Genomic DNA, 26,850 nt, shown 5'->3' with positions numbered 1-26,850 from the left:
CTTAGTAGGCAATAAAGTCGATATTGAGAGACCAGCTCCGCGAAGATCTGGACCCGTTGTCGCGCCGGATCTTTTCACATCGGCGGCGGTGGTTTCGGAGCGAAGCCCCCTCACGCCGCGCCTCGTCAGAGGGCGGCTCTTGGGCCGCTTTTTACGCATCATTATAAAGGCTTAACTCCCTCCCTCCGCACGCTGTGCCTCTCCGCGGCTGCGAGCCCTCAGTGTCTGGATCTATGGTGCAGATAGATGGGCCGCGTGCCACACGTCGTCAGCCCACAGGCCGCAGAGGTTGAAAGTTTGACTCCCAGTATTCTGCCGTTTCTCCCCTTTTCGGCGGCTTTTTTCTCCGCTGCTTGGATTCTACTGACCTAGGCATTGGATATGTGCACACAGGATGATGACAACCCCTTTCCTCCCCGTAGAAGTAAAATAAAATAGGCTTTCGCGCACACTGGATTTTCTCCTGACGTTCCATATGAAGAAGTCAAAAGTAAGTGGTTGGTTGTTGTTTTTTCTTTTTCTGTTTTTTAAAGTTGGGGAAATAAACGGTCGGCGTTCCGGCGAGACGCAGCGGGACACGGTCCTGCTGCTCCCGAGGAGTTCGACCTCACCAGAAACCCCTTGTGGCTGTGGCTCGTTTTGATTGGGTTGTTTTTTTTTGTTTCTTTGTTTGTTTGTTTTGTTTCAAATCTCGTGTTTCGACTGCACTTTTAGAGCGAGACGCAAACCGACCTTCGGTGTAAGCGCCAGCCGGATGGGAGCTGCTCGCCAGCAGCTTCCCCTCGCTGCGGTGTAAACCGAGTTGCTTCCTGCGGGGGCGGTTTTCCCAAAACGCCCCAAAACGCTCCACCTGGCCAGAGTTTACGCGGCTTGTCCACGTTTTCCCTATGTCGCCGGGAAGAGCAGCCTGCCGGCGCCTCCCCCGATCTATCGGTTTGCGCGAACGGCGTCAGCCGGCCGCTTCAGACCACGCACCTCTGAGAACGCTCTGCGCCTTGCGTAACGGTAACTCGCTTAATATCCATTCCTCTAATTGTCGCATTTGTCATCAGGGAGGCAGTGAAGGAACTCACTCTACCGCGGAGTGCAATTTATTCCACCACGCAGAGGCGGTAAACTGACGCCAAAGGCAAAAAGTAGCCGCTTTCCTGAGTCTGCAACCGATGTGTTACCCCGTCTGATTTATGCGCCATAATTTATCCACCTGTCCAGGCTGAGGGGGGAATTCAGCTGGTGTTAGTCAGGTACGGTGCGAGGTCAGGCTGCCACGGTCATTCATCCGCAGAATTCAACCACCCTTTCGCCCACCGCCAGCCCTCCGGCCCCAGGGAGCCCCTCGGGTTATCCGGCCGCCTGTGCTTCATTTGAGAGCCCCGAGGGGTGAGCTTGGGGGCCTCCGCGTTTGCAAACCCCGACACCCTAGTCTGTGGCCTGTGACACTGCTGACCGAAAAATACTCAAAGCGACGGCGGGAGGGTTCTTTCGAGGCCCCATCCAGTATTTTAGCAGGTGAAGTCAAAGAAACGACGCACGGTTCTGCATCCCAACAGCAGCAGTCACATTTATCACTGTGGTGTACATGAAGGTTTGGAGGCAACCAGAGCACCGTTTACTGAAAACATTCCCCTTTCCTTGTTTAAAAACTCCATTTGAGGAAGTCTGAAATGTGAAAACTGCTTTACATAGTTTTAGTGCGTGCGTGTGTGTGTTGTGTCTGTGTGTGTGTGTGTGTGTTGTGCACATAAGAAGGTGTGCAAACTAAATTTAGGCAGGTTTAACCTGCATTACATCCCCAGGCTGCCCTGCGCATATCGGGGTTTTGACTAATCTCTGTCTCACTCTGCTTGGGAATTTAAGCTCCTTTTAATCACTGTATCAGATTAAAAAAAAATAAAGGCACATGAAATACATTCATATTGATACAGCAGGGTACGGATGTGTGCTTGTGCGTCCATCTGGGAACGAGTCTTTGAAGTTTCCTGGAAGAAGGGTGGGCGTTTCTGCATCCCCGCCGTTGCTAATCGTATTCCCAGCAGAGTTCCCTTGTGCTTTTTTTTTTTAATGGCTTTGTAGAGTAAGTCGGGCTTGGTGCCTTTTTGCATTAACAGACACCAACTTTCATCTCCCGTTTACTTTCCCTGCCACAGCTCCCAGTGCGTCCCAGTGCCACGTGATTGCGTGTAGAAAATATGTAAAGGATTTTCTCCCAGTTCTTATGGCAGTTGTCTGGAACTTGATGTAAAAATGAGGGAAAAGAAATCTAGTTCTGATGCACTGCGCCTTATGTGGTCCTCTCGTATTTCCACCGAGGCTTCCAATAGTGCATTCGTAGGGAAATCTTCGGCGTTTGTACACAGTTAAAACCAGGAATTAAACGTCCGCTCTGACGAAAGCGAGCGTTCACCAGAGTGTGGGAACGGGGCTCGGGACTTTCTGGACGAGCGGTGGCACACAGCGTGTCTGTGTGACACCGTGTGTGAGAGAGTGAAAGCAGGAGAGCGTGTCTAGGCCTTCACACCTGGCCTCTCGGCCCCAGTAGGGACCAGCAGTTTTCTGGTGCCTGCACAGTGTTGGAGAAACCAGTTGCCTGGGTCCCGGGGTAGGTTTGGAGAGACATCGCACCCAGTTGCCCCCCCCCCCACGTGTCCCCTCCTTAACAGAAACACAGCTACGTGAAAGTAAACCAGCATCGGTGACTCTTATAGACTCCAATAAGCCGTATAACACTCGACACATCTGCTCAATTGCTTGCTTCCCAGGATCAGATCTCTGCGATGATATACTGCTCTGGCACCTGACCCGCTCAGGACCTTTGACCTCAGAATCCCACCGAGTGTGCTAGATCATTAGATCCCATAGAAGTTCATTTCAAAACCCCGGACAAATACGCATCGTCTGCCGTCCGGAAATGTGCGGCTAGGTGCGTGCTGGAATGCAAAGCGTTCGCTTCCGCATCACCGGGATTTATGGTGTCACGTGGTCGGGGAAACATAAAGTAGGTAGGCATCGTGTCGATGTGCCAGAATTACACTGATCTCGCCACAGCGGAATGAATTGGCCGAGGCGGGAGGAATAGAGACTGAAATCTAAGCTAAACGGGTCTCGGGTTTTCATGATTTGTTTTAATAGTTGAATATTCAGACGAGGCCTAAGAGGAGGAAAGGAAACACAAAACGCTCAGTTAGAGCTGCTGTGCTGTGTTGTGTCCGCTCACCCGGTGCGTGGCGAGGATGGTGTCTCTGCTTTGAACCAAAAAAAACCGAGTTCACTTAAAGTGGGTGTTCCTACCTAACAACCACCTTACAACCTTGTCCAATTCACGCTGCACCCCCGTGGTTAATACTTTCCGTGGAACCTGGGAACGGCAGCCCTCAGAGGGCATTTTACCGCACGATACCTCACAGGAGCCCCGTGGCACTGACGGCATCCAACGGTCTCTTACACTCGCATCCGTAATGAATGCTCACTTATAAGTGTTGCGTATCAAAGAGGCGCTATGACTCATGTTTTGATCGCAGCTAATGCCTGACTGCACATCTTTCAACTAGTTATTCACTTTGTGTCCAATGACATCCATCACTGCCACATTATTGGGCGCCAGCTCACATGCTTGAATCTAAATGTGTCCTTAATGTTTCAAATATTCCTCTCCAATTTGATTTTGCATCTAGGATGTTTCTTGTTTTTTTTTTTTAATGGCTTGCAACATTATTTATATGACATGTAGAGACGTTTCTCTGTAATTGAGCTTGACGTGTAAAACCTTTGGAGATCCTGTAATTTAGACTTTCAGCTCAGGCTCTGGGGGTTTGAACAATGCTCGTTCGCTGGTAGGATTAACAGTGTGATGACTGCGCCATGATCGGCTCACCAAAGGTTGTGTGGGCCGAAGAGTTGCAGTCACATTGATCTCCAGTGTCACATGTTATTGATAAAACTAAAACCTAATTTGGTTTAGTTATGTGAGTTGTTTTCATGCATTCTGGAGATTCAGAGCTTGAATGCTTCAAAGTCTTTGGGTATAAATTAAAAGGTTTCGTGATGGTTTTGTAATGTAATGGAGAATGGTAGAGGTTGAAGTTCAGAATCCCATAAGTCTTAGATCTCGACCAAATACTAAAATCAGACTTAATAACAAGACACATGACAGCAGAAAAGCGAATTCAGAGCCTCCTCGTCCTTTGCACACAAAGCTGAGGTTCCATCTTAGATACAGAAATCGCCATCCTACCTTAGGAGGAAACAGGAGGTATTTTAGGTTTTGTAAATAGGCACTGTAAAAATGAATTTCTCAACCTCTGTTAAACATTAAAGAAAGGTCAGTAGTCAGGGATGTTCACGGTGTCGCAGTTTGGTCAGGCAGATGCAAAAGCCACCTCGGCAGGTGGTCTTCTGGTGATGCGGCACTGTTTCCTCTAATTATTTTTGGCTGGATTTCATTAAAAAATACAACAAATCATCGTGGATGCAGTCTGCAAACTCATGTTTACCTATAGTGTCTTGCAGAAAGTACCATCATTTGTTATAAAGCCTTTGTGCAGTCGCGGTCTTAAATATTGCCTTTGCTCTCGTCGGGAAAAAAAATAATAATAACTTTTTCAAACGTAAAGCACTCACTCAGATTTCATAAAAGCAAAAAAGCCAACATGAAGCAGTCCGAGTTATAGTGGAATTGTCCTCAGGGCCCAGGCCTCATGTCGGAGCATCTGATGACTTATTATTTAAGCAACAGGATATTTTATGTGCGGTCTCAGGTCCAGAGAAGAGCCCGTCTGCAGTCATTGGCCTACACGCCCATAGTCACAGCCTTAAAGGGGGTGTGCCTTTGAGAGAACGTATTTAGCAGGAAATCTGCAGGCTGCAGATATGCCTACTTGGAAGTCCTGGTGTTTAGCTGCGGTTTCAGAATACACCCATAAAACCAACACACTTGAGGAACTCTGAGAGCTTAAAAATAATGTTTATGGATCTGTCAGAGGTCCTTCAGCGGAGTCCTGTAGTGCTTTTCCAACCTGACGGGAGCTTGAAATGACCTGTTGGATGGGTTCAAAGATTTATTATACCGGTGTTAGGGCTTTTCTCTGAAAGAAAGACCCAGTGTGTGGCTGTCATGTGAACGAGAGCATTAGTGGGGAAATCACTGTCACATGGATACGGTACACGACCAGAGCCAGGCTAATGGGTCTGTTCTGTGGGTTGGCACAGAATTGTGAACCAGGAGCCGCAGTTACCAGCACTTAACATGGCAACTTGTCATTCACTCTCCTCTGAAGTCCGAGACTTCGTCCCGAATCTTTCCCAATTTGCTTCATAATACGCCGTATTACATTTTGTAAAACCACCAACGAGTCTCTTAGATTTAGGCTTTACCATTTGGCCTTCCACCTTTGCTGGTTCCAGCTGCTCAAATGGGATTTTCTGGAATTTCCCGCTTTCATGTCAATGCAAATGAAATATCTTTTGGTTTTGGGACTGCATTTCTGACGCTCGCTTCGGGATCTGGGATATTGTTATGGCTATTTTCAACCACTTTTGTAGATTAAACCATAAATCGATTCTTTACAGCAAATGATAAAGAGATTATGAAATAATCAAAATTATTGTTTGTTGCTGCCATAGGCAACACAGACTCTGCCTAATTCTGACTTGATATTTTGATTCCTTTCCTCTTCGCTGCAGTTTGTTGGCATACAGAAAACATCAGTTTACTGCAGGCAATCTGATCGACTCACTGAGAGTGCAGAGGCTGCAGCCGCTACTGCTGGAAACCTGGCAACCACTTCAGCAGGTGCATCGAGGGCTCATTTAGATATTCTCCCATGCGGGTTTCTCGAGTGGCACGAAACGGGATTTGAAAATGTATCTTTGCGGTTTCTGCTTTGGCCACGATACACGAGTGCGCAGTGTGAACCAGCTCTGGACCCACAGGGCGCCGATATAATGACCCTCTTTCCTCTTTCACCTCTCGGTCTCTGTCTTGAGATAATTTGGAAACATCAAACCACATTTCCTTCAATTGTGCTGTGTGTGTGCACTCAGGCTCTTTTAAACGCCTCAGGTCTGTGGGATTTGCACGTTGCCATAAACTCACATAATTATCAGAAGCTCCAGGTCCCTTATGCGTGCGGGACCTCCGGGTATTTTTAAAAGCGCAAAGTCATTCGATGTGAACGCTCTCCCCCCGGCCGAGCGACTCTAGTGTAAATCTGACCTGAGCGGACACTGCTACAGGGCCTTCAGATGAGTCGGATTTGAATCATGTTCGCAGAAATCTTCATGCCAATTAGTGCATCTGCTTGCGAGGAAATTGCAGTTTCCACATGATCTGCTCGCCCTCGTGCCAGGATGAGACGCCACGGACGACACTCGATACGAATTTAAGTAATCTCTGCTGTTCAAGAAAACATCACAGCGATGTGCATTCGTTTTGTCATAACCACACTGCTTGAAGCGATATGTCAGCTCTGGTGTGACTTGTCTTGTGAATTTAACACGTTTCCTTAACACTAGCAACAAGAAATGTTCTGCCCCTGCGCTGTTTTTTATGTGACTGGATTTTTACCCAAGGGGGACTTACAGCGCACGATGCTCTCGCAATCGTTTTTTCACCATGTTATATTTAGGAATGTGTTTTTCTAGAAACCCTTTTTTTTTTTTTTTTTTTAAATAAATTTAACAGATAAAGGGCCAGAGTTCTCAAATATTAGATTGCAGCCAATAACAGGCAGCCCAAATTGGAAATGTGATTAAAACAGAAATTGGCCGGTGATTGAGTAAAGAAGAGTGCAGATTTGAGCAAGCTTTCAGTGCCAGCTTCCAGTACGTGACCGTTTTCAATGTACCAAGCAGATATTGCTGTTCGATACCAGCAGAACGGCAGGGCTGCAGAACATATCCTGGGATGAATCACAGGTCAAAACTTCAAAGGTTTTTATCTTTTTTTTTTTACTACAGTTCAGTACCTTTTTTTGCAAGAGCAGTTTTATGACTCAGGAGTAAGACACGGTCCTGGAAATGTAGCTGAGGTGCGGGAGGGAAAACATCTGAGGGTGAAAACTTGGCAGGGCATTTGTAAGTTAATATGGTAAAAAGCAGTTGTACAACTCAACTTTGTCTCCTTCCGTGTCCAAGCCACATTCCCCTCCTGCGGTTAGTGTATATTAACCAGATCAGTCTTTGCAGCTATTTGTTGACATAGTAGGTCATGTAGCTACAGTGGGGGTCCAATATTCTGAGACCGCTTCCTATTCATTAGGAAGGAAAGTGGTCTCAGACCTTTGGACCCCGCTGTATATAAAGGGACTTTAAAGGGTTCGAAAATTAGTGCTTTTCCTTTCCAAGTGAAAGAACAGAGAGCACGCAGTCATCAAAGGATTTTTATCTTCACCCCCCCCCCTTCAAATCTGTTCTCAGTAGCAAGATTATATTATCTCCTGGACACCAGTGGGATGACTTTATTGCAATCAAAGCATCGGTAGTTCAAGTCAGCACATCCAATAAAGAAGGCGCAATTTATTGGGGTAAATTATGGCCGGGTTCACTCCTGAGTTTGACACCGCAAAAGCAACTGCCCATCCAGTGGGTTGACGCGACGACATGGCGGTAATTCTTCATGATCACACGAGCACACGTTGGGACTCTCAGGACGGGTCTCACAGACGGTCATCGGACGAAACCGCTGCCCCATCTCGGACGACACGTGTCTGGGGAGATCCCGCTAAACGACACTTGCTCGCTCCAAGTTGGACGAATGAAATCTTGTGCGTGTCCCCGAAAATAGCACCTCTGGATTGTTTTTCCTCTCCGTTCCCATTGTTTCCTTAGCTACATTTTAACTGTGTTTTCACCATTTAGACCTATAATCCTCTCCTTTGATAATATTCGGTTAAAATCCCAGAACATTTGGTACAGTCTAGTCTAGTCTTCCAAACCCTTAATTTAACACAGTGGGTGGTGAGGTCTGAGCTCATTATACATTTGTAAAGGTTTGTTTGTTTCCTGTTTTTCTCTGCAACATATGTTTAGTCACAAACACAACTGACCAAAGTCTTGTTTGTTTTTATGTTGTATTAAATGAGCCTTTTCTCTGTTTTTCACAGTGCCAGGCTTTACATTTATCGGGTGGGAGCTTGTTGTTCTAACCACCGATGCCATTAAGTGTTTTAATTGAGCCCGCAGGGTCTCGGCCCCTCTCTGTTCAGCTGTTGGTAATTTCTTCAGACCTGCATAGCTTTACTCAGCGGACGGAGACGCCAGCGGAACATTCATAGCTTAATTTGTCATCCCGTAAGGCACTGATTAATGTCTCACACTGTTTCATTCTGTTTGTTCACGTTTTGCTCATCTGCTCTGTGAGCCCGTCAGCGCCTTTCAAGTAGGGATGCACCAATCCAATTTGCTGGATCAGGTTTGGCAAGACGCTGACCTTATTAAGTGGATCCGGTATCAGACGGATCCGCGTTAAAAACGGTTCTTTTAATCAGCGTCAGGCCACTGACTTCGTTTTTTGCACGGCGCATAATATTATCCTATTTACCTCAGGGAGATTCATGCTCTTATGTAGCTTTTTCACTAGGGATGGGAATTGATGACATTTTATTGATACAAATGGTGTTATCGATTCGGATCATCGGTCAGATTCGATTGCCTCACCGATTCCCGATCAGTTTTCACTGTGGGAAAAGAGGGAGGCCTACACAGGTTTTCAGCGTCAACGCAACTGTTTTTCCTTATCTCTGCGTGTGAACACAGGTTGACATGTGACTCAGGTGTGAAAAAGCTGCACTGCATTCACGGAATTTAAGCCCACGTTGTGTAGAAAGATGTGTCAGCATACTGCTGGCGTCTCCACGCTAACGTGAAACTGCGATTTTACAGACTTTACATCTCTCTTTGTGAAATGAAGCCACGCTTTGGACTCTTCCTCTCCGCCCATGACTCCTTTTTATTGCAACTTTCCGACAGTGTAGATGCATGACCCTTCTGTCTACTGTTTCGCAAAGCGCAAATGTCAAAAAACTCCGCCGGCATGGATAAAAGAAACTGATAAGCTCAGAGGCATACAGTGCTGATGGCTCAGACCATTTGGAACCGCTTCTCAATTCCCATCCCTGTTTTTCACATCAGACATTTTGGCTCGTCATAGCAGGGAAAGCACCGGTGTAACTGATAACGTTAAAAATGATGTCTTACTACAGCGACGCTTAACGGAACTAAGCCATCATTAACTAAATTTGTTTCACATGTGCTTTTCCTGCTGTAACAAGTAAAAATGTCTGCTGCGAAAAACTCCCATTCAGGGTCATTCATTTGAAAGTGAAAAAGGGAGCAATGGCATCGAATCAGTAGTCAGCACACACAGTTTAGGTATCTGGAGAGGAAAAGACCTCTTCAGTACATCCTTATTTGCCAGTGGCTGTCGAAATGAACTGTAGGAAGTTTTCCCCGAAACCCTTAGAAGCAGCTATAGTGGTGGTGGTCCCACCATGCATTGCTGTTAACGCCGAGACACTTCTCTTGACTGTTTGAGAAGCTTTCACTGCTCCGTTTGGAAATCTAGACGGCCTGAAAGCTTCTGAAAGGTCACTTACTGTATACGGCGTTGTGCTTTTCTAACACACGCTAATCACCGGCCGTTTACGGCGTCCTGGCGCCTTCGATTAACGAGTAAATAAATCCGACTGGCGGTTTCATACACAATCATGTCAAGCGAGTTCATTCTTCGAGCGCTGCAGCTTGGCGTTCCTTCCAGCTGACGCCCTCGAGACACTCACTCACCAAATGAGGAAGCGACTTGCCCCACGGCCCCGTCGCACCGAATCCCGCGTTGACATCTGCTAATCTCCACGTTCATCTCGAGATAACGCTAAAGAGTGCAGCCGCTACTACTGCCAAGAACCACCCCAGGTTTGACAGACAAGTGCCTCTTAAGCTTTTGCACAAACCAATTTGATTCGATACATATCACCTTAATTGTTTGGCTTCTTTCTAGTACCTTGAGGTCTGTTTTGCCAGCGCCAGCTGCCATAAGTGCACCTCAGCAGACAGAAGCAGCAGCAGACTGCATGTTAGATACTAATTTGATTTACGCCTGAAATAAGTGAGCTCCAGTCGCTGTGTCAAGGCTTTGTTTTTTTAGCCTGTTTGTCAATATTCCATAGGTGTATTAAGTTTCAAGGTAATGGCTGTGGTGCTAACTGCAGTCTTGCTCTCGGTAGCGTTTGACTCATTGCAGTCGCGACAAAAAAAGTCTAAAAAGACATTTGGATAAGAAATGCTCAAGGGGGGAAGTTGACTTTATAGTCTTAGCTTTATGGGTTTTTATGAGGCACAAACTGCTCTCTGAATATTGAGGGCTCTTGTATTTACAGCTTATTCATTGAGATGTTAAATATTGACACGTGAATGTGATTAAGGTCCATCCTGGTGACTTGTGACCTGGGGATTCTCTACGCTGCTGTGTGGGGCGAAAAAAAAAAAAAAAAACCTCTTTCTTTTCTAGTCAGTGAACAGCATGAAACAGTAGAAAACGTTGGCACAGTGTAAAAAGTTATACAAACAATGTCATAAACAACAGATATTTTTAAAAGTTTCACTCATCAAGGGGAACAAATTGTGGCCCGGAACAGAATGGGAATACATAATGCAAAGTCTTTTTTTTTATTCAGAAACAACAAAAAATCCGACCAAGAAAACTCATCAAATGGGAAAAAAACAAACTTCTGAATGAAACATTAATTTGAAACCCTTGGTTAACCTTAGCCGTGGTCGTCTCCAGAGACAACAACAGCAGCCTGTTATTTTCTTTGTATGGCTTTTATCATCTGCCATGTTTTAATCCTCATTATGAAACATGGGAACTTACATCACATGGCGAAATTCGAAACAATGATCGAGGCAAAAGGATGAAACATCCATCTGTCTGACGAAACAGGCTGCATGTTGCTATGGCGGGCTAATGTCATGCAAGGTCCTGTGTTCTGCTTTTATGAGATTATGTGGTTAAGAGAGCCACAGGGCCGGCAGTCTGGAGAGCCTGTTCACCTAATGATGCCTGGGGTTCAAAGTGGTGGTGAAAAACGAGACGGGGGTAATCACCCTCAGCATCAATACGTTGAGGGAGAGCAGGCTTGCAGGCCTCGAGCGCCGTAATGCACCTGACGACGGCGGACGAGAGTGGTTTAGCTCAGAGGGCCTTTTCAGCATGGGAAATTATTTCGTTCCCCATCCGTGCTGCTGTGACTGAAATCTCACAAGGTCGCTCAGAGAGTGTCAGGGAAACTTTGAAATTAGTCTGCTGCAGTGCCTTGTCTCCCTAAAGCCTGATGTTTATAGATATGTTTGGCCCGAACTCTGTGTCCGTGAGCATTTTTTGGGAACAAGATCTGTTTGTTTTTGCATGGGTGTTATTTAACCAAGATGTTTCCCCATCTATTTCCTCGTTTAAATAGGCCAGCTCACGATATGATCGGAATTTCAGTTTCGTTTTCCATCTTGGTTTTTATCAAAGTATGTTGTATATGCTTATGTGGACTGAAGCAGAGAATATTTTAACAATGTTGTCAGTATTATGTTAAGATTGATTAACATCAAAATAATACATTTTTTTCAATAATATAACACTAATTCCGTTGTGAACTACATTTTCAATGGGCGACAACTTTCATTTACTGGAACAACTAAAACACACAAGATGAATCAAAGTACGTTGCTTCCAAAAACTCATTTCAGCCTAGGATGATTTCTCTAAACACTGTAACTGTACCTTATTCTAGCAAAACCCAAACTGAAATTGCTACACTTTGAATTCATTATCTTGATCTAGTATGATCTAAGTAATCTGCAGCCCGTAAGCTCTGCATTTTCTTCAATGTCAAGATTGAGCAATGGTGCACTGCACAGAGCCAGTAACTCTGGCATGTCCTGATTTAAACTTGGCAAAAACGATAGAAAATACAACGAATATTGTTGTGTGAATTGTATAGAACAATGTGCTACGCCAACGTCTCCTTAATGTTGGTGTAGCGCTGCGAAAACACGGGGAACCACACAGGCAGTGTTTGGAATGTTTCCCTCTATTCTCCAATCCCGGGCACGAAACAGCCCTGAAAAATGTCCAGAAATGGATTTAGGCCACTTTTCTGTCAAACAAAGAGTTAGCGCAGGTGTTAAACCTCCGCGACGACATCGGCACTCAGCCTGTAGCCACAGCCAAGAACTGGCCTGGGTAGTGTAAAGGTGTGTTCAGACCGAAGTTGGGGTCATTTTTTTCCCTCGTTGTTAACACAAAGTTGTCTGTTTTTCTAGCCCCCTCTTCATTTGCTGTTTATCTGCAATTAACACCCAGTTAGCCGTTGATGTTAGCCGTAACTAGCTAACCCGCTGGCACCTGTGTGTGTGTGTGTGTGTGTGAGAGGAGGGTGTGTTACGTGTGTGACAGCTCCGACTGGCACAGATTTCGGAACTTACCAGCGAGTCGACTTGTGTCAGCCTTTTTTCTCCAGGCTTCTCCCATCGTCCCTCCTTCCCCGTCAGCTCACACCGCTGCGGGATGAATGCTTATTTTTCGCTCAAGTTGTGACAGCTTCACGGGCCGTCAACAGCTTTTGCCTCAGTTCTCGCCGCCCCGAGCGAACCTCAGGCTCGCTCGCGTCTCTCTGTGGATTTCGTACGCCGCCACGCTGCCTCTAGCATTTCCTTCACTTTCAGTCTGATCACGCCTTAAATGGGAATCAGCAGTAACGTCAGGAGTAACCTAACGGCGGCAGACTTCAGTTAAAGAACCGAGCATTAGTGCTGCAGATGACAGCAGCATGACAACGTGGTATTTTACTTGGTAGGAGAAAACAACAACAGCAGTGGTCTAGACAAATCAATACTGTGATAGGTAAAGGTTTGCAAGTATGTGCAGAGTCAGCGGACATTTTTGTTTCTTTCGTGTGAAATCCTCGTTGAACATTTTTCTTCAAACTGAAGTTGACTGACAGGGAAGACTGACGATCTGGAGCAAAATGTGAAACGCTTTAAGTGAATCTAGTTCGGGAGTGGCCGTGCTCACAGCGTCAACCAGGCTTCCCGAGCGACCCCTTTTCCCAGTTGCTCTCAGCTTTGTTTCAGGATGACAGGACCTTCTCTGCATGGGATTCTGTCCAAACCAAATTAGCGTTGTTTTTTTTTCACTTCTTTTTTCACTGCTTTAATTATGATATGGTTACACAGCCCATCTATCATTTCATTTACAGTCTGATGTTTGTTTGACATGGAGCATTAGTGGCCACCGCCTACTTTAGTCCATTAAGTCCTCCCTTAAACAAACTTTGCAGGGGTAAAACAGGGTAGTGTCTTTGAAAAGGTTGAGTGAATTTCCCAGTCATTGAAACCAGATACGGTGAAAGAGTAAGTAAGGCTATGAATTAACATTCAGCACTGGTCTGTTGTTGCAACTTGAAGCTGTCATGGTTCTCACATCCCATCTGGTGTCTCTGCCAGTTCTGTGTTTTCACTGACATGTCATTTAAGGTTTCCCGCCTCCCCGTCGCTCCACCCATCTGTATATATGCACTTCTCTGTTTATGCTCACCAGCTATCACATTTTCTTTGTGCGCGTTCCCAAGCTCTTCAGACCTTTGTTTTCATATATGCCTGTTTGCATGACTGCGATTCTGCCTGACACCCCTTTGTACAGTTTGCCTGCCTGGGTTGTTTGAACAATCCAATAAAGAGTCTGCCGTCATTGACTCCGTCGTGCTTTTGGGTCCTGAGTTTCTCGGCATGTGATAGAAGCAGTGGTTAAAAAGCTGGACAATCTGGTGGCCTAAAGACTGACACAAAAAAAAATTTTGAAATGCTGAGCCACAAAATTCAGAGCTAGCAGCAGATACGTGTTTAAGCGTTTCAGGTCACATGGATTCATTTTGTCCTCAAGACTTCCGTGACTCGTGTAACAAGCTTTCCTGTGCATTGGTTTTGATATAGCACAGTTAGCTCCTGCTGAAGCAGTGGAGAGGCGGGTGGGCCACTACCTGTCAGCTCAGACTACGCAAAAACGGGTCATTACACTTCAATCTCATTCAGTCAGTACAGGAGTGGAACACTGATGTGCGTTTGGGGTAGAGATTATACCAAAACTGTTTACTGGAGATTAATATTAACCCACATGTTTTGGAGAAGACAAAGAGCCTATTGTTGATTTTCTCTGATATTTGCATTTTGTGTATCATTTCCTTTAATTCTTAAATAAATGTATTTATTATTCAGGGCAAACTCGTAAGACGGCAACTTGCAAAATCTCTGACCCTCATATAGTTGTATCTGGAGGGTCTCTGAGTTCATTCATTTATTATTATTATTATGTACATTGTGGTTCATGAAATGCAGAGGCCGAGGCATAACTGATGGATTACAAGATGTTCGACAAATTTGCCTTTTGCTTATCTCTCCCTGTCTGCCATTTAGAGACAATCATTTTTGGTTAGCAGTAGGGGCGAGGCGGAATGTAATTGCATCCCATCTGCCCTTTACTTAGTGCCTTTCCTGCAGTTGATGGATCATTTTCTTCCTGTTGTGGCTCTGTTTGATAAATATATAGTACCAGGAGGAATGTGGGTGGCAGAGTCTGCCTTCAAGATTTGAAATGACTGATCTGAATCGCCCAACTGGCAGGGAAGATGTGGATGGCAGAAGCACGAATGTGTGAAACTGTGAATGAGAACAACGAGTTGCCGCAAAACAGCAAGCATGGTCATCAAACCCATGCTTAAATAATCTATAGATCAAATTCCTGCTGTACTGGTTGAAATGCCTGAAGATTAGACATGGATCAGCTCACTATCATCTCTTTATCCCTCCAACTGAGTCACATTTGTGAGACGCTCTAAGGCTTTATTCACCAAAGAGGAGGTTCACTTTCAAGGCTGCCGAATTGTTTTGCGTCGGCCCTTGTCTCTCAAAATGGGCACTGCAGGTCCCTTGCATACTATAGCCACACTGGCACAGAGAGGAGATGTGAGGTCAGCCAAATGAATGGGAACTGTTAATGTGCAGTAACACAATACTATGCCATTAGGCAGTTAAAACCCTAAAGGGCGAGACAGATCACAGGCCTGCGATGCAACCATGGGAAAGATCTTTCTACACCGAGGGCACCACGTCCATCTTGAGGATGCCCTGTGGATGCCTGAGCGAAAGTTACATTTACATCCAGTGTTCCTTACTATAAGGCGTCGTGTGTGTCTGTATTAGTGGAATAACATGAAACTGATGGCAGGAAGCAAACTGCCTGCATGCTTCTGCACCCTTTGTCCTCATGCACGGGCGTGGTAAAAAAGAAACAAGGACCCACTCGTAAAACCATGTCCTACCTGTGCTCAAACGTTCCAGAGGTTACCTTTTTTTGAAGGCTTCGATTTTAACCACAAAACCCATCTTTTTACGTTTCAAAAAAGCATTGTTACCATAAATACTCATTAATTATCACAGATGATAGGATCCCACCTACCCGGCCACTATTCTGTAGTTTAAAGTTTGATAGTCACTTTTGATTGCTTAGACTTATATATAAGGATAAATATTCCAACAGAACCTCCCTGTTCCTGTCAAGACTCATGTTTTGTTTGACAGCTTTAAGGACTTAGCAACTAGCAGCAGGACAAAAAAAAGGTGTTGAACTTATGCCACTCATATAAAAGTGTTAATGTGATGAGTTGGAGACAGATCACTACATCTTCTGTTATTGAGCAATGCTGTGGACAGGCTCCAGGTTCTTTTTTGTTTGTTTTTTTTACACTGTACCAAGTTGGTGAAAGAAAAGAATGTATCAGAATAAACAGGCAGATCTTGGCATCCAGAACAGGATAATATGTTTTGAAATTAAATCCAACTGACAGAAACCAATAGCGGACAGGTGTGAATCTCTTTCCTGCATGTCACAATAGCATTAACTCTTCCAACGTGACAATCGAGCATTACCTTCCTCCCAGCACTAAGAGACAGCGGCTAGCCAGCTTCATGACAGCAACTGAAGGCAGCTCACTAGTGATGGGACCAACTAAAACAGAACTGAGAGGTGATGGTAAGCATCTGTCATCTGTGTGACAGGAACCTCTGTTTGCTCTACATCAGTTCAGAGGCGATTGCCACATGTGTTTGGAAAAGGGAACACAGTGAATTCATTCATTCTCTCACTCTTTTGTTCATCAATTTCAAATATACAATTGCCTGTGGCTCAGAAGAATTTCAGAGGCCAGCGTGGTTGCCAACATGTAATTTGTTGCATTTCGTTTGAATGACTACATATTCTTCATCTGGTGTTTGTACTATCAGACTCTTTCTAGTGACATTCGATTGGTTGCAACAGGTCCATGTCTGACCAAACGCATGACAACACTGATAAATCCCTTGTCTAGATAAGTGACCCTGTACGCCCTTGTTCGGAAGCAATGAGCCAGTGAACACAGTGCTCTATTCAACATATTTTTATTGCCATCCACACCTCTAAGATGCCGTAAAATCATTGTAAATCACCGCGTCTCCTTCCTCTACTTCTTTAAAGACGTATTCATTATTTGCAACTTGCAAAATCCCTGACCCCACGTAGTTGTATCTGGGGCATTTCTGATTTAATCCATTGTCATTATCCTGTACGGATGTGGTACATGACAAGCAGAGGCTGAGGCACAACTGATGAATTTCAAGATGTCCCACATATTTGCCTTTTGCTAAGCTCTTGACTGATCAACAGATTAGCAAATCCGTTGATCAGTTTATTGCCGCTGTCGTGCATAACACCAAAAGCTGCTTTGTGTATATAGTGTCGGTCTGTAAATGTGGTCCGTGGTTTGGGAAGGCTTATAGCTGTTTGGGGTTTCAACACGGATGACTTCAGGTTTTCTGAGTTCAGCTCTCACCTTCACAGTCTTCAGTTCTTTCTATAATTTACTGTGGTGTTGTTTACCGAGGAATTCTGACTCTTCCTTGTTGTGATGCCGTTTACAATGAGTTTTTGATTGTTTATAGATTTAAATATGCTCTTATTTCATAGGTTGTTTTTTTATCACTATTTATTATATGACGAAGATGTGACTAATTGTCAAAATATCTTTTTTGCTTCTTTTGATCTGCAGATTTGGATACGCGTCTGTGTCCATTTACTGCTGTTCATCATTCTTGGGGTTAATTCAAGTAAATTTGACGTCAACCCAGTGACAGATGACATCTCGAGACTCTCTGTTTTGGTAAGGACAACGCTGTCATTTAATCTTAATTAAAACATTTTAAGCTAACCTTAAAATACAGCACATCTACATTGTATATTTAATGTGCAATAGATACTCTATATCTAATCTGCAAAGTACAACATGGATCTATGTGATCTATGTGAACCAATTCTGGATCTAGCGGGATAGACAATATGATTCATATTCTTTCCAAAAGCCCGGCACCACCTGCTTTATTGCCGTTGTTAATCTGTGCACGGGTCAAAAAAGTGAGGGAGCTCAAAAACACATCTCCTCAGCAAAGAGAGAACATCCACTTAATGGCAGTAAAAAAAAAAAAAGCTGAGCCAAACAGAGATAGGAAAGTGAACCTGGATTATATTTGGATTATGGTGTGTGTGTGTTTTTCTTCATTCCGTCTTCACGTTTATGTATTGCTACTTTTTAGGATTTGAATGTGGTTTGTCTGCAATTCATTTCTTTTGTTCCCCGTTTTTTTCTTTCACAGAGACAAAATATTCCTAAAGATTACAAAATTCCTGTACATTACGTTCCAGAAGCAGAGGTAAGATATCGTGCCCTTTGACCAGCATTTCTGCAAAGCTTAAGACCTGGTTCGTGTATTATTTAGCATACTCAAGCTTGGATTCTCTTAATTTTCAGGAGAAACGTTTTCATTGTTCAAATAAGCACATCTCCCTCCAAGTACTCTAACTGACACAAACTTTAGTCATTCATTCTGCCGGGGAGGATGATTGGGCTTTAGTTGAATGTGCACTTTAGTGAGGCTGCTCTTATTGACGTTTTGGTGCTGTGTAGCTCTGATGAGTGTAGTATATCTTTGATCATCATACACTACATGCTGATGCTCATTTTATGCCATATCTCCGCTCCTTTTCTTCTAGGGTGGGATGTGCTGGGTAAAATTAAATGTCTTCTACTTGGAGGATAGTTTACAAGATTTAGCGCATAAGTTTGGAAACATTTCATCCAACAGAAAAGATATTAGCATATTCATCCAAATGCTCCAAGAACTGAGGCTCAACATGGGGTCAGTGGTAAGTTGATATTGTGTTTGTCCCTAAAGGAATGGCATTGTTTTTTGTCACGGAGTTCAGCTTTGAAGGCAATTTGAAGCTTTTCGAACAGCACCCCTTGAAATTAACTGCCCAAATTCTTGGAAACGTGTTTTTGTCTTTGCAGGAGCCGATCATGTATGACTTTGAGTGCCACTACAGGCGAGAGATGTGGCATACGGCGCGATACTTTGACTTTGTCAAAGACTTCCTCATAGCTGCACAGAATAGAGAGGACTCAGATGACTGTGATCCTCCTCCCTGTCCCACCACACCGTACACAGTAGCAGCAGAAGGATATTTAAAAGGTAAATATTTGTTATGTTTGGCATTTATATATGGCCCTCTTGTTGTGCCTGTTACCGGAGTTGGTATTGTAGCAACTTAGCATGTTGCTGGCACTCAATTGGCAGGAAGAAGAAAGTGTTCTAGTTTTGCAGACACATACCGACAGTTTTGGCGTGTGAGGTGACACCAGTGAACTACAGTAGGTTTGTGTATCTCTTGGCATGCCTCTGGATGTGGAATCAGCGTTCATGAATCACCGTTTTCAGTGTACCATTATCAGAAAATTAAGCTCTTTCTACCATTTGGCCACAAGGTGGAAGAACAAAATGTTTGGGCATAAATCGACCAAGTTCATTTATAAGAGAGAGAGAAGAATATGGAATGATCATCAATTTTAATGTCTATCACGAGATCCTTTTGGGAATCTTCATTGTTGATTGTAAAAAAAAATGAAATAATAATAATTAAATTAAAAAATCAAATGATCTGCTAAAATAAGCCATTTTGTCAATAGAACTGTACATTAGTGCAGAAACATTCACTTGATCAGTGTAGTCGATTTAGTTAATCAATCGATCAATTGATAATCGATCAGTTAAGACATTATAAAGCAAAAACACCAAAGACAAGCTGGTTCCAGCCTCTCAAATGTGAGGATTTGATTTTTTTTTCCTGTTCCAAATCAATGTTAAGTGTGGAGCCAGTGTAAATCGCCAATATACCAAAAATCTAAAGTCTTTTAACCACCCTGTCAGAAAGACCATAAACAATAAGACTTTATTACCTGTAGAAACAAAAAGGGTTGTCTATATGACACGGAGTCCATGTGATTAAAAGATACATATATACATACATATATGTATATATGTATACCTGAGGCGTCCCGTTCCCTTAAAGAGCGCATCATTAAGAGAAATGATATAACTAGTCCCGTTGCCAGAAATTTTAATTTTAAAGCAAAATCACATTTAATTTCAATGTTTATAGAAGCGATTGCCCAGCCAAAGTCAATCAAGGGAGAAGGATTTAGGAATTACTGTTTTAGGAATTACTGTCCTCATTCATGCCCTTTAAAAATGGCATGAATGAGGACAGTAATTCTCAAATAATTCGTTTTTATCGTGGTTCCTGAATATCTTCCAATTCTGTGCCTTTGCAGTGGTTTGGATGTATTTCTGTATTTTTAGGATGTACTTTTTATGCTGTATCTTGTAACTCTTTCGACGCGTAGCACTTTATAAATTTCTTTTCAAATTGAAAGCACATTTTGCGGGCGAGGCCTCTTCTGTACAAACTTAGGTAGCTCCCCTCAGCTGCACTTCTCCAGGGGCACGTTCACCCCCAAACAAAACGTAGCAAACGGCTGAGCGTTGAACACCTTGTTAGGCTCGCGCACTGCCTTTTACACACGGCAGGGTTTATACACACCTCGCTGCTGATTGGGTAACACTTCTGACGCACCCACCACATTAGAGAAAACATACCTCAAAGCCCGGTGCACACCGTTGCGAGGAGACGTGTCATTCGAACCGGAAACCGTGGCGAAACCGCTCAGACCATTTTCAGACTGAACGTGCCCCAGGTTTTTTATGATGGCCAAACTATTTGCATAGCTTGATACCGCCACTGATAAGTCAAAAGAAAATATGTGTTTTTATGATTTGGGTTCACTGACTCTTTAGGCATTTTAAGTGTTTTAGTGTAGAAAACATTAGAAAACACCGCCACCCTCTTTGGACTATTGTGAACAAGCTCTATTTAGGACAGATCTCTTGTGGCCCTTTCGAGAAGCTTTTAATCTAGGAACCATTATTTCTTCACAAGAACTTTGCAAGATAAAAACTCAAAACCGTCTCGGTGGTCAGACGGCCCATGGAGACACGACTGAGTCACTGGACTGGGGGAAGATGTCCCCAGGCAGCGCATGTGAAAAGGAAGAAAAGGGCCGAAACCGGATTGTATACGTGTTGATTACAGAGCAATCTTCCAAGCTTCCCAAGCGCTGGGCTTTTCTTTGCCAGAGTGGTCGTAGCAGCTCTTTTGTGTGTGTGTGTGTGTGGGGGGGGGTAAAAAAGGCAGCGTTGAGGTGACCTGACAATGAAATGTTTTCATCATCAGGCAGTAACACTCCACGCTTTTTCATCCCTGTTCTCATTTTTTGCTTGTTTCCTCTCGTGACCCCAAACTCAACAATCCATCTCTTCTTTTTTTTTTTTTTCTCGTTGCTATTGTTTTGTTTTGTTTTTTTCCTCCAGAGTCACCCACGTCCACCAGTAAAGCCTCAGTGTGTCCAACGGGCTGCAGTCCACGTGAGTTTGCAATTCTCAGTTCTAGTGAGGAAACGAGTGTCAGGGCTTTGATGGGTTTGTAAAACCAGCCCAGCTGGTGTGTCGAAGCGGCGGCTTTTGCTGGCCACACTTCTCTGCCACATTCTAGAGCAAGTCGGCCCATTCCCTGGAGCTGGTGTCACTTGACAAATGCCACTCTTTGGGGCAAATTCCTCGTCACGTCTTACGTCTCATGTCGTATCTTGTCTGCTTCGAAAAAATCTGTTTTTGTTGCTGTGGTCGGGCGTCCCCGTCATGTGGTCTAACTTAGACAATGCTCATATTGTAACAATATATTAGAAACTTACAGTACACAGCGACACTGTGTAGGTTGCGGTAAACTTTCACCATCATGTCAACCGGCTGTACTAACACAGCAGTAACACTGGAGCGAGTATCCTCGTGGCTCACAGAGCGGCTTACAAGAGCACCGGGTTTCATCGAACGGAAAATAACTGATAAAAGATATCTTCGTTTTTTGCGGGTGCCTGGCGGCATGTTCCTGTCAACAACTTTAAAGTCCCCCTCCACTCAGGAATGTGTTTTGGTTATTGTTACTTCTCTTGGGTGTTTGGAGCCTCACTCTGCAGAATGTCCTACGAGCAGAGTTCGACACCGGAAGGCCGATTTCACATTTATCTGCTAAAATGAGAAAGTTTAACTAGGTAAATTGAAGATTTGTAGAAAAACCATGTCAGACACAAGGAAACGTATTAAGATTTAGTGGTTACTCTGATATTTATAATCAACAATCGAGGACGACTTAAGATTTTATTGTTTCTTTGCCACCTGTGAATGATTGACTTGATTGTGCAACATTAAAAGAAGGATTTTAGTAATAATCAAGAAATGCTAAGTGATAAAGTCAAGAACAAGCTGGTATTTGCAGCTCTTTTTTGCAGATGGCCTTTAATGCCCACTATCAGCTAACAAATGTTTGATCAAACTTTGATCATAAAAGTTAATCATTTTCGACATCAAAAGTTAGATGAAGAATAAAATCAGTACTAACAATAACTACTACTACTACTACTAGTGCTACTAGCAATAACATTTTTGGGTCCAATCCATTATCAAACAGGAGTAACAGACAGTATATGTCGGAGTCTCTTACTAAAAATCATAATTTGTTTTCCCAAATCAAGGAGCAAGATTCCTGCCCGAGGTGGTGGAGCGAAGCCTTCTCTCCTTACTGTTCATTCCACTCCTAGCCCTCGTATTCCTGCTCGTGTGGAAGGTTAGTTGACCTTTGACCCATGGCACTTAGCTGCTTTGCTTCCTGAGGTGTGCATGTTTGTTAATGGCCTGTTTTATTGACGGGTGATAGCTCTTTGTTCCATGGAATTTATGGCAGCCGGTGTCAGCCTTTCAAATTTCTGCAGAGGCTGTGCAGACTGTGTTGACCTGAGTTTTGGTGATTTCAGCCGGAACTGAATACTTTGGTATAAAAAAGTGATTGCCTGCCCTGATACAGGTCCGATCACGGAGGAATGAGGAGGATCTTCAGCAGAATCCTGGAGCAGGTGGACTCTTCACAGGAACAGAGTGGCCTGCACCTCCACTAGATGAAATGTCGGAAAAGTAAGCTGTTGTTTTCTCCTTCACATGCATTTACAGTCTTTGGAAAATATCAACAAGGAACTGTTTCTGTAACTCACTGTCTGCTCACACTGAAAATGGATCAGTTTCTCTGTAACAAACGGCTGCAAACGGTGCGAGGGGCTCAGATTTTTTCCAGTTGTCATCAGTCTGCGTTTGAGGCTGGGTTAAATTTTTAACTTTAGTTAGGTTTTTCACAGTGAGCAGCGTCGCAAAAGTGGAGGTGTGGTTTTTGAAAGAAGTGGACATTTAGTAGGCGGAAAGACACTATGCAGTTGCATCATGGGAATAGTAGTATCCTTCATTTTGGAGCTTGACCCAAAGTCAGGATATCTTGGCCTCAGCTGCTTTGAATTTGGCCATTTTCTCTCTACTCTTTCTCTTTAAATACCTGATGGGCAACAAGTTCTCCATCCTAAACCACCATATAGGTCGCTTATCCCTACCCTCGGATACAGCCCATAGGAGAGTACCAGCGGCAGGCGTACCAGACCTTCGTCATCATGGTATTAAAAGTACGAACCGTTGGAGCGTACCAGCGGCAGGCGTACCAGACCTTCGGCGTCTAATAACAATAATAAACGTGCAGTTAAGGTTGTGGAATAGTGACGGTTTGGTTCGGTTAGGTACAAAAATGACTTGGTTAAGCTCAGGAAAAGATCTGGTTTTGGTTAAAAGAAGTACTTCCTTAAGGTTAGAGGTCCTCCCTCACCATAGTTACAATAATAAATAAGCAGTTAAAGTTGTGGAACAGACAATTTCACATGAGAAATAAACAGCAGTCTGGTATGTGAAAGTCCTGTGCTTTGTCCACCCATCCATCCAACCCAAACCTCCTTCAAAAGTGGACTTTGCCACTGTATAAATTATGCCATCGGACAATAAAATGTAACTGTGTGTCGCAATAGGCTGTTTGCAGAGACAACTTACAAAGTTGTTTTTTTTCTCCTGCCAGGACAGAACTGAACTCTTGCATGATTTTGTTCCTGCCTTACCTTTACTTTACAAGTATGAAGCAAATTCACATAAAAAGCAATGAAGCATAGAATTGTGATTTACTCTTGACAGCCTCTGACCCTGAGAGGTTAGAGTGTGATAACAAGCCCATTGACTATCCACAGACCAGCCGGTCTTCACTCGGCTATGTGCGAAGTGAGAAGACCTCTGGTGACTTCTGGGGGTTTTGTGTTCCTGCAGTGTCAAGCTGCTTTCGCAGGACGAGCATCAAAGTGCTCGATGCAGCGTACATCTTTTCTTCTGGAACGACTAATTTTGCAGAGTTACATCCGGAGACTGTTTTCAAAAGTTCAAAGGGTTTGACCTCAGACCCTGCTTGACTTGCTTGTCTCACCAATACTAGAACCTAAAATCTTCCCATGTGCCGCCTCGCATTCGTCGCCCAGTCAGGCGACTGGGCGACGAATGCGGCGCTTGACTCTTGTCATGTGAAAGCCATTTCTGCCTCTCCAGATTATTCGTTGTTGTTGTTGTTGTTGTGTCTAATATGTTTATTTCTGCTCAATTACAGAAACAAGCTGAACATCATTGAAACAGTGTAATGCTTTTATCCTTTGATGTTCTTCAGAATAATTGGTGAGATTTTTATATGTTATATTGGGGCAACAAAAGCAAAATAATATTTTTGCCATGACTATTTTTACAGTTTTGAAAATAAAAAGAAATCTTTTTTGGATCCTTGCCCGTCACTGAGCTCTTCCCTCTCCCCACGCTCTTCTTTCACAGGGCTCTACTCTTTCTTCCTGTTGGTGTCAAAAGGTGATGAAAAACAAACATGAAGCTGAATTTCATGGTGAGATCTCAGCGGTGAAAGGCCTGTTTTTGACTGCCCTCCAGAAGGGCAGATTCACCACTACCATGACCAAGATTTTTCTGGTTAAATCATGCCTGCTACCGTATGGATAAGCCTGCCTTTTATTGTAAGACTGCATTAACCAACCCCATGCTTTTGAAAAAGACAGTGAGATTTTGGCAGAATGAAACCCCCCCGTACCACGCCCCCCACTGGAGTCTCCGGCTCTTGCAAATAATCCATCAGAACCTGCTGCATCGTACACTCTTTGGGGAGAAGGCAACGGATGACTATCGAGATTATTAATGACTTAAGAGGTAGGAGTGTGAATGGGGCACGCTGGCTGTGACCTTTCCCATCAGGCCGCCCTGCTGCGACAAGCTGAGACTGACAGAAGTGGCAGGACACAAACATCTGTTTATGTATGTAGTTTGAGTATTTCTATCATGTTTGTGGTCTTACATTGTACCATGTCCATTCTGGGTTTCGTGCCTTGTTTGATTAGTTTAGCCGACTCCGTGTGTAAATGTCAAAAGCCTGTCTATGTTTCTGTTTGGTAGAAGAAAGTGGAGAGGTCATTACAGGGCGGATTGGAATAATCTCACCAGAGTAACCCAACGCATATGATCCCCAATCTCTCTTTTTTTTTTCTAATGAAGTCAAAACCACGACAGTTTAGTTGGCTTGACCTGTGCCCAGTGGTGATTTGGAAGACAGTTCAGCAGTGAAAGCTCTATCAGCAGAACAACCTGTTCAGTGGTTGTGACATTTCTGTCCACACATAACATTTTTAGCCTTTGTAACCTTTAGGAAACAGTTCAGCTGGTAACACTGCTTGTTTCATGTGTATTGGGGACTATATGTTGGGAATTTTTGTTATAGGAGACGAGAATATATTGTGCTAAATTGAATCTGTGTTTGAAAAAAAAAAAAAAGTATACCACATTGGTGTTCATATAGTTCAGAGCAACAGTACCTTTCAGCATCAATAGCTGGAATTCTTTGGTGTGGTAAAGTATTGTTTGTTGTGTTGAACTGCAAGACAATTTTATTCATTCCAAAATACATCTTTGAAGAACACTCAATTAATGGCGACATATTACTGGTACCATATTCTCTATGGCGATTTAGAGCTGAGTCTTTGTTAGAAAAAGTATACCACATTGGTGTTCCTATAGTCCACAGCAACAGTACTTTTAGCAGGAATATCTGAAATGAATGGTGTGGTAAGGCACTGTTACTTTTTAAAGCTTTTAGCCAATTATGTCCATTCAAAAATGCATTTTTGAACAATATCGGAACATACTATCTATGGCAGTTTAGACCTGAGACTTTCTCTTCAGTCATCTTTAGGTTACATGAAGACTATTGCGTGCGTTGCCCAGTATTCTGACAGAGACCCAGGCTAGTCTAGCCACAAACAAACTAACAAACAAGGTATACAATGTCAAAAGTTGCTTTTTATACATAGTCTATGAATATCATGAGCTGCAACAGGTCTAAGCTGTGAACAAAAAAAAAAAAAACATGGTCTCCCGTTTTCCTGTCTATGCATGAGCCACAAACGGTCTGTATGTCTGATGCATGGAAGCCAGAAACCAAGCAATTCCATGCATTAGTCAAGAGGATGACTGCCCTTGATTACTGTTCCTACGTGGGTTGTTGAGGGTCTGAGAGTGAGCGGAGCTGCATCCTGAACAGTGCTTTCGGGCTCGAGTGATCCAATCCATCCCACTTCAGTGGGTGAATCAAATGGCTCAAGGCAGGAAATAAGTCTGGGTGCCAAAAAGCAAATGTAATTATTGCCCAGTTGGTATTCTGGGTGAAAACTCTACTGTATTCTGTATTTTTGTATAAATGTAAACAAACATATATGAGATATGAATAAAGTACACGTATCCAACTGTTATTTATTGGTTTGTTTGTTGTTGTTCAGGAATTTTAATAGAGCTTCTGTGCATCTTTTTTCAATCTGGGCCTATCAGCAGGGAATCCAACTAGGGGCACACTCATTTTCTCAAACATTTGCTCCAGGCAAAATACTTTAGCTGCAGACATTAATGGTGACTTGATCACACACATCTGGGAGAGTACTGTACAAGTTTAAAACTGCATTTTAATTAATGGCAAACCTGGTTCAACCAGTGGTGGGCTGATATGAGAAGTAAAGACACTCAATTAACTGTCATGTTTAGTGTGTTAGCCCGTTGAATGTTTCTCACTTTCTAAATCACGTTATTAAAGAGATTTAAGGCTTTTGAAAAACCATCTTTTACTAAAATCACTTAATGAGAGTTTAAAGCTTTGGCCTGATTCCAAAAATAAATGTGTCCCAGAAAAGCCTGTGTTTTTCTAAAAGCTGGTAAATCCCATCCCTCGCCTTGAAGGTTTGAGCGCCCCCAGAAGAGTATAACTATAAAATCCCAATCTTTTTAGCTCTTTCCTGACCATATTTTCTTAGAGCAATAACACCAGAAGTAACGGGCCTAGGGTCAGCTGAGAAAAAAAAAAAAGAGCCATGTGTAAATCTGTAACTC

General features: G+C 43.5%; 1 protein-coding gene across 2 annotated transcripts; it reads left to right on the top strand.

Annotated features, from left to right (window-relative positions):
• Positions 1 to 206: 206 nt before the first annotated feature.
• kitlga (kit ligand a) lies at positions 207 to 26,203 on the top strand. Of its 2 annotated transcripts, XM_040133844.1 has the most exons (10): positions 207 to 490; positions 17,121 to 17,231; positions 17,722 to 17,778; positions 18,119 to 18,271; positions 18,417 to 18,597; positions 20,833 to 20,886; positions 22,050 to 22,141; positions 22,379 to 22,485; positions 24,032 to 24,096; positions 24,247 to 26,203. In XM_040133844.1, the coding sequence occupies exons 1-9, from the start codon at positions 476 to 478 to the stop codon at positions 24,060 to 24,062; spliced, it is 801 nt and encodes a 266-aa protein (XP_039989778.1). In that variant the 5' UTR covers positions 207 to 475; the 3' UTR covers positions 24,063 to 24,096; positions 24,247 to 26,203. The 2 variants fall into 2 exon arrangements, with proteins under 2 accessions (XP_039989778.1, XP_039989779.1); XM_040133845.1 differs by lacking the exon at positions 20,833 to 20,886.
• Positions 26,204 to 26,850: the final 647 nt, after the last annotated feature.

This window comes from Xiphias gladius, chromosome 8, assembly GCF_016859285.1.
Source record: "Xiphias gladius isolate SHS-SW01 ecotype Sanya breed wild chromosome 8, ASM1685928v1, whole genome shotgun sequence".
Lineage (NCBI taxonomy): Eukaryota > Metazoa > Chordata > Actinopteri > Istiophoriformes > Xiphiidae > Xiphias > Xiphias gladius.
Note: the sequence above shows the minus strand (reverse complement) of the source record. Positions and strands in the feature narration are given on the sequence as shown.

Excerpts from the sequence above, each read along its gene's own strand:
- kitlga (XM_040133844.1), top strand. Across the intron at positions 17,779-18,118 it reads ATTACGTTCCAGAAGCAGAG|GGTGGGATGTGCTGGGTAAA; the intron begins GTAAGATATCGT and ends CTTTTCTTCTAG. Across the intron at positions 20,887-22,049 it reads TCCAACGGGCTGCAGTCCAC|GAGCAAGATTCCTGCCCGAG; the intron begins GTGAGTTTGCAA and ends TCCCAAATCAAG.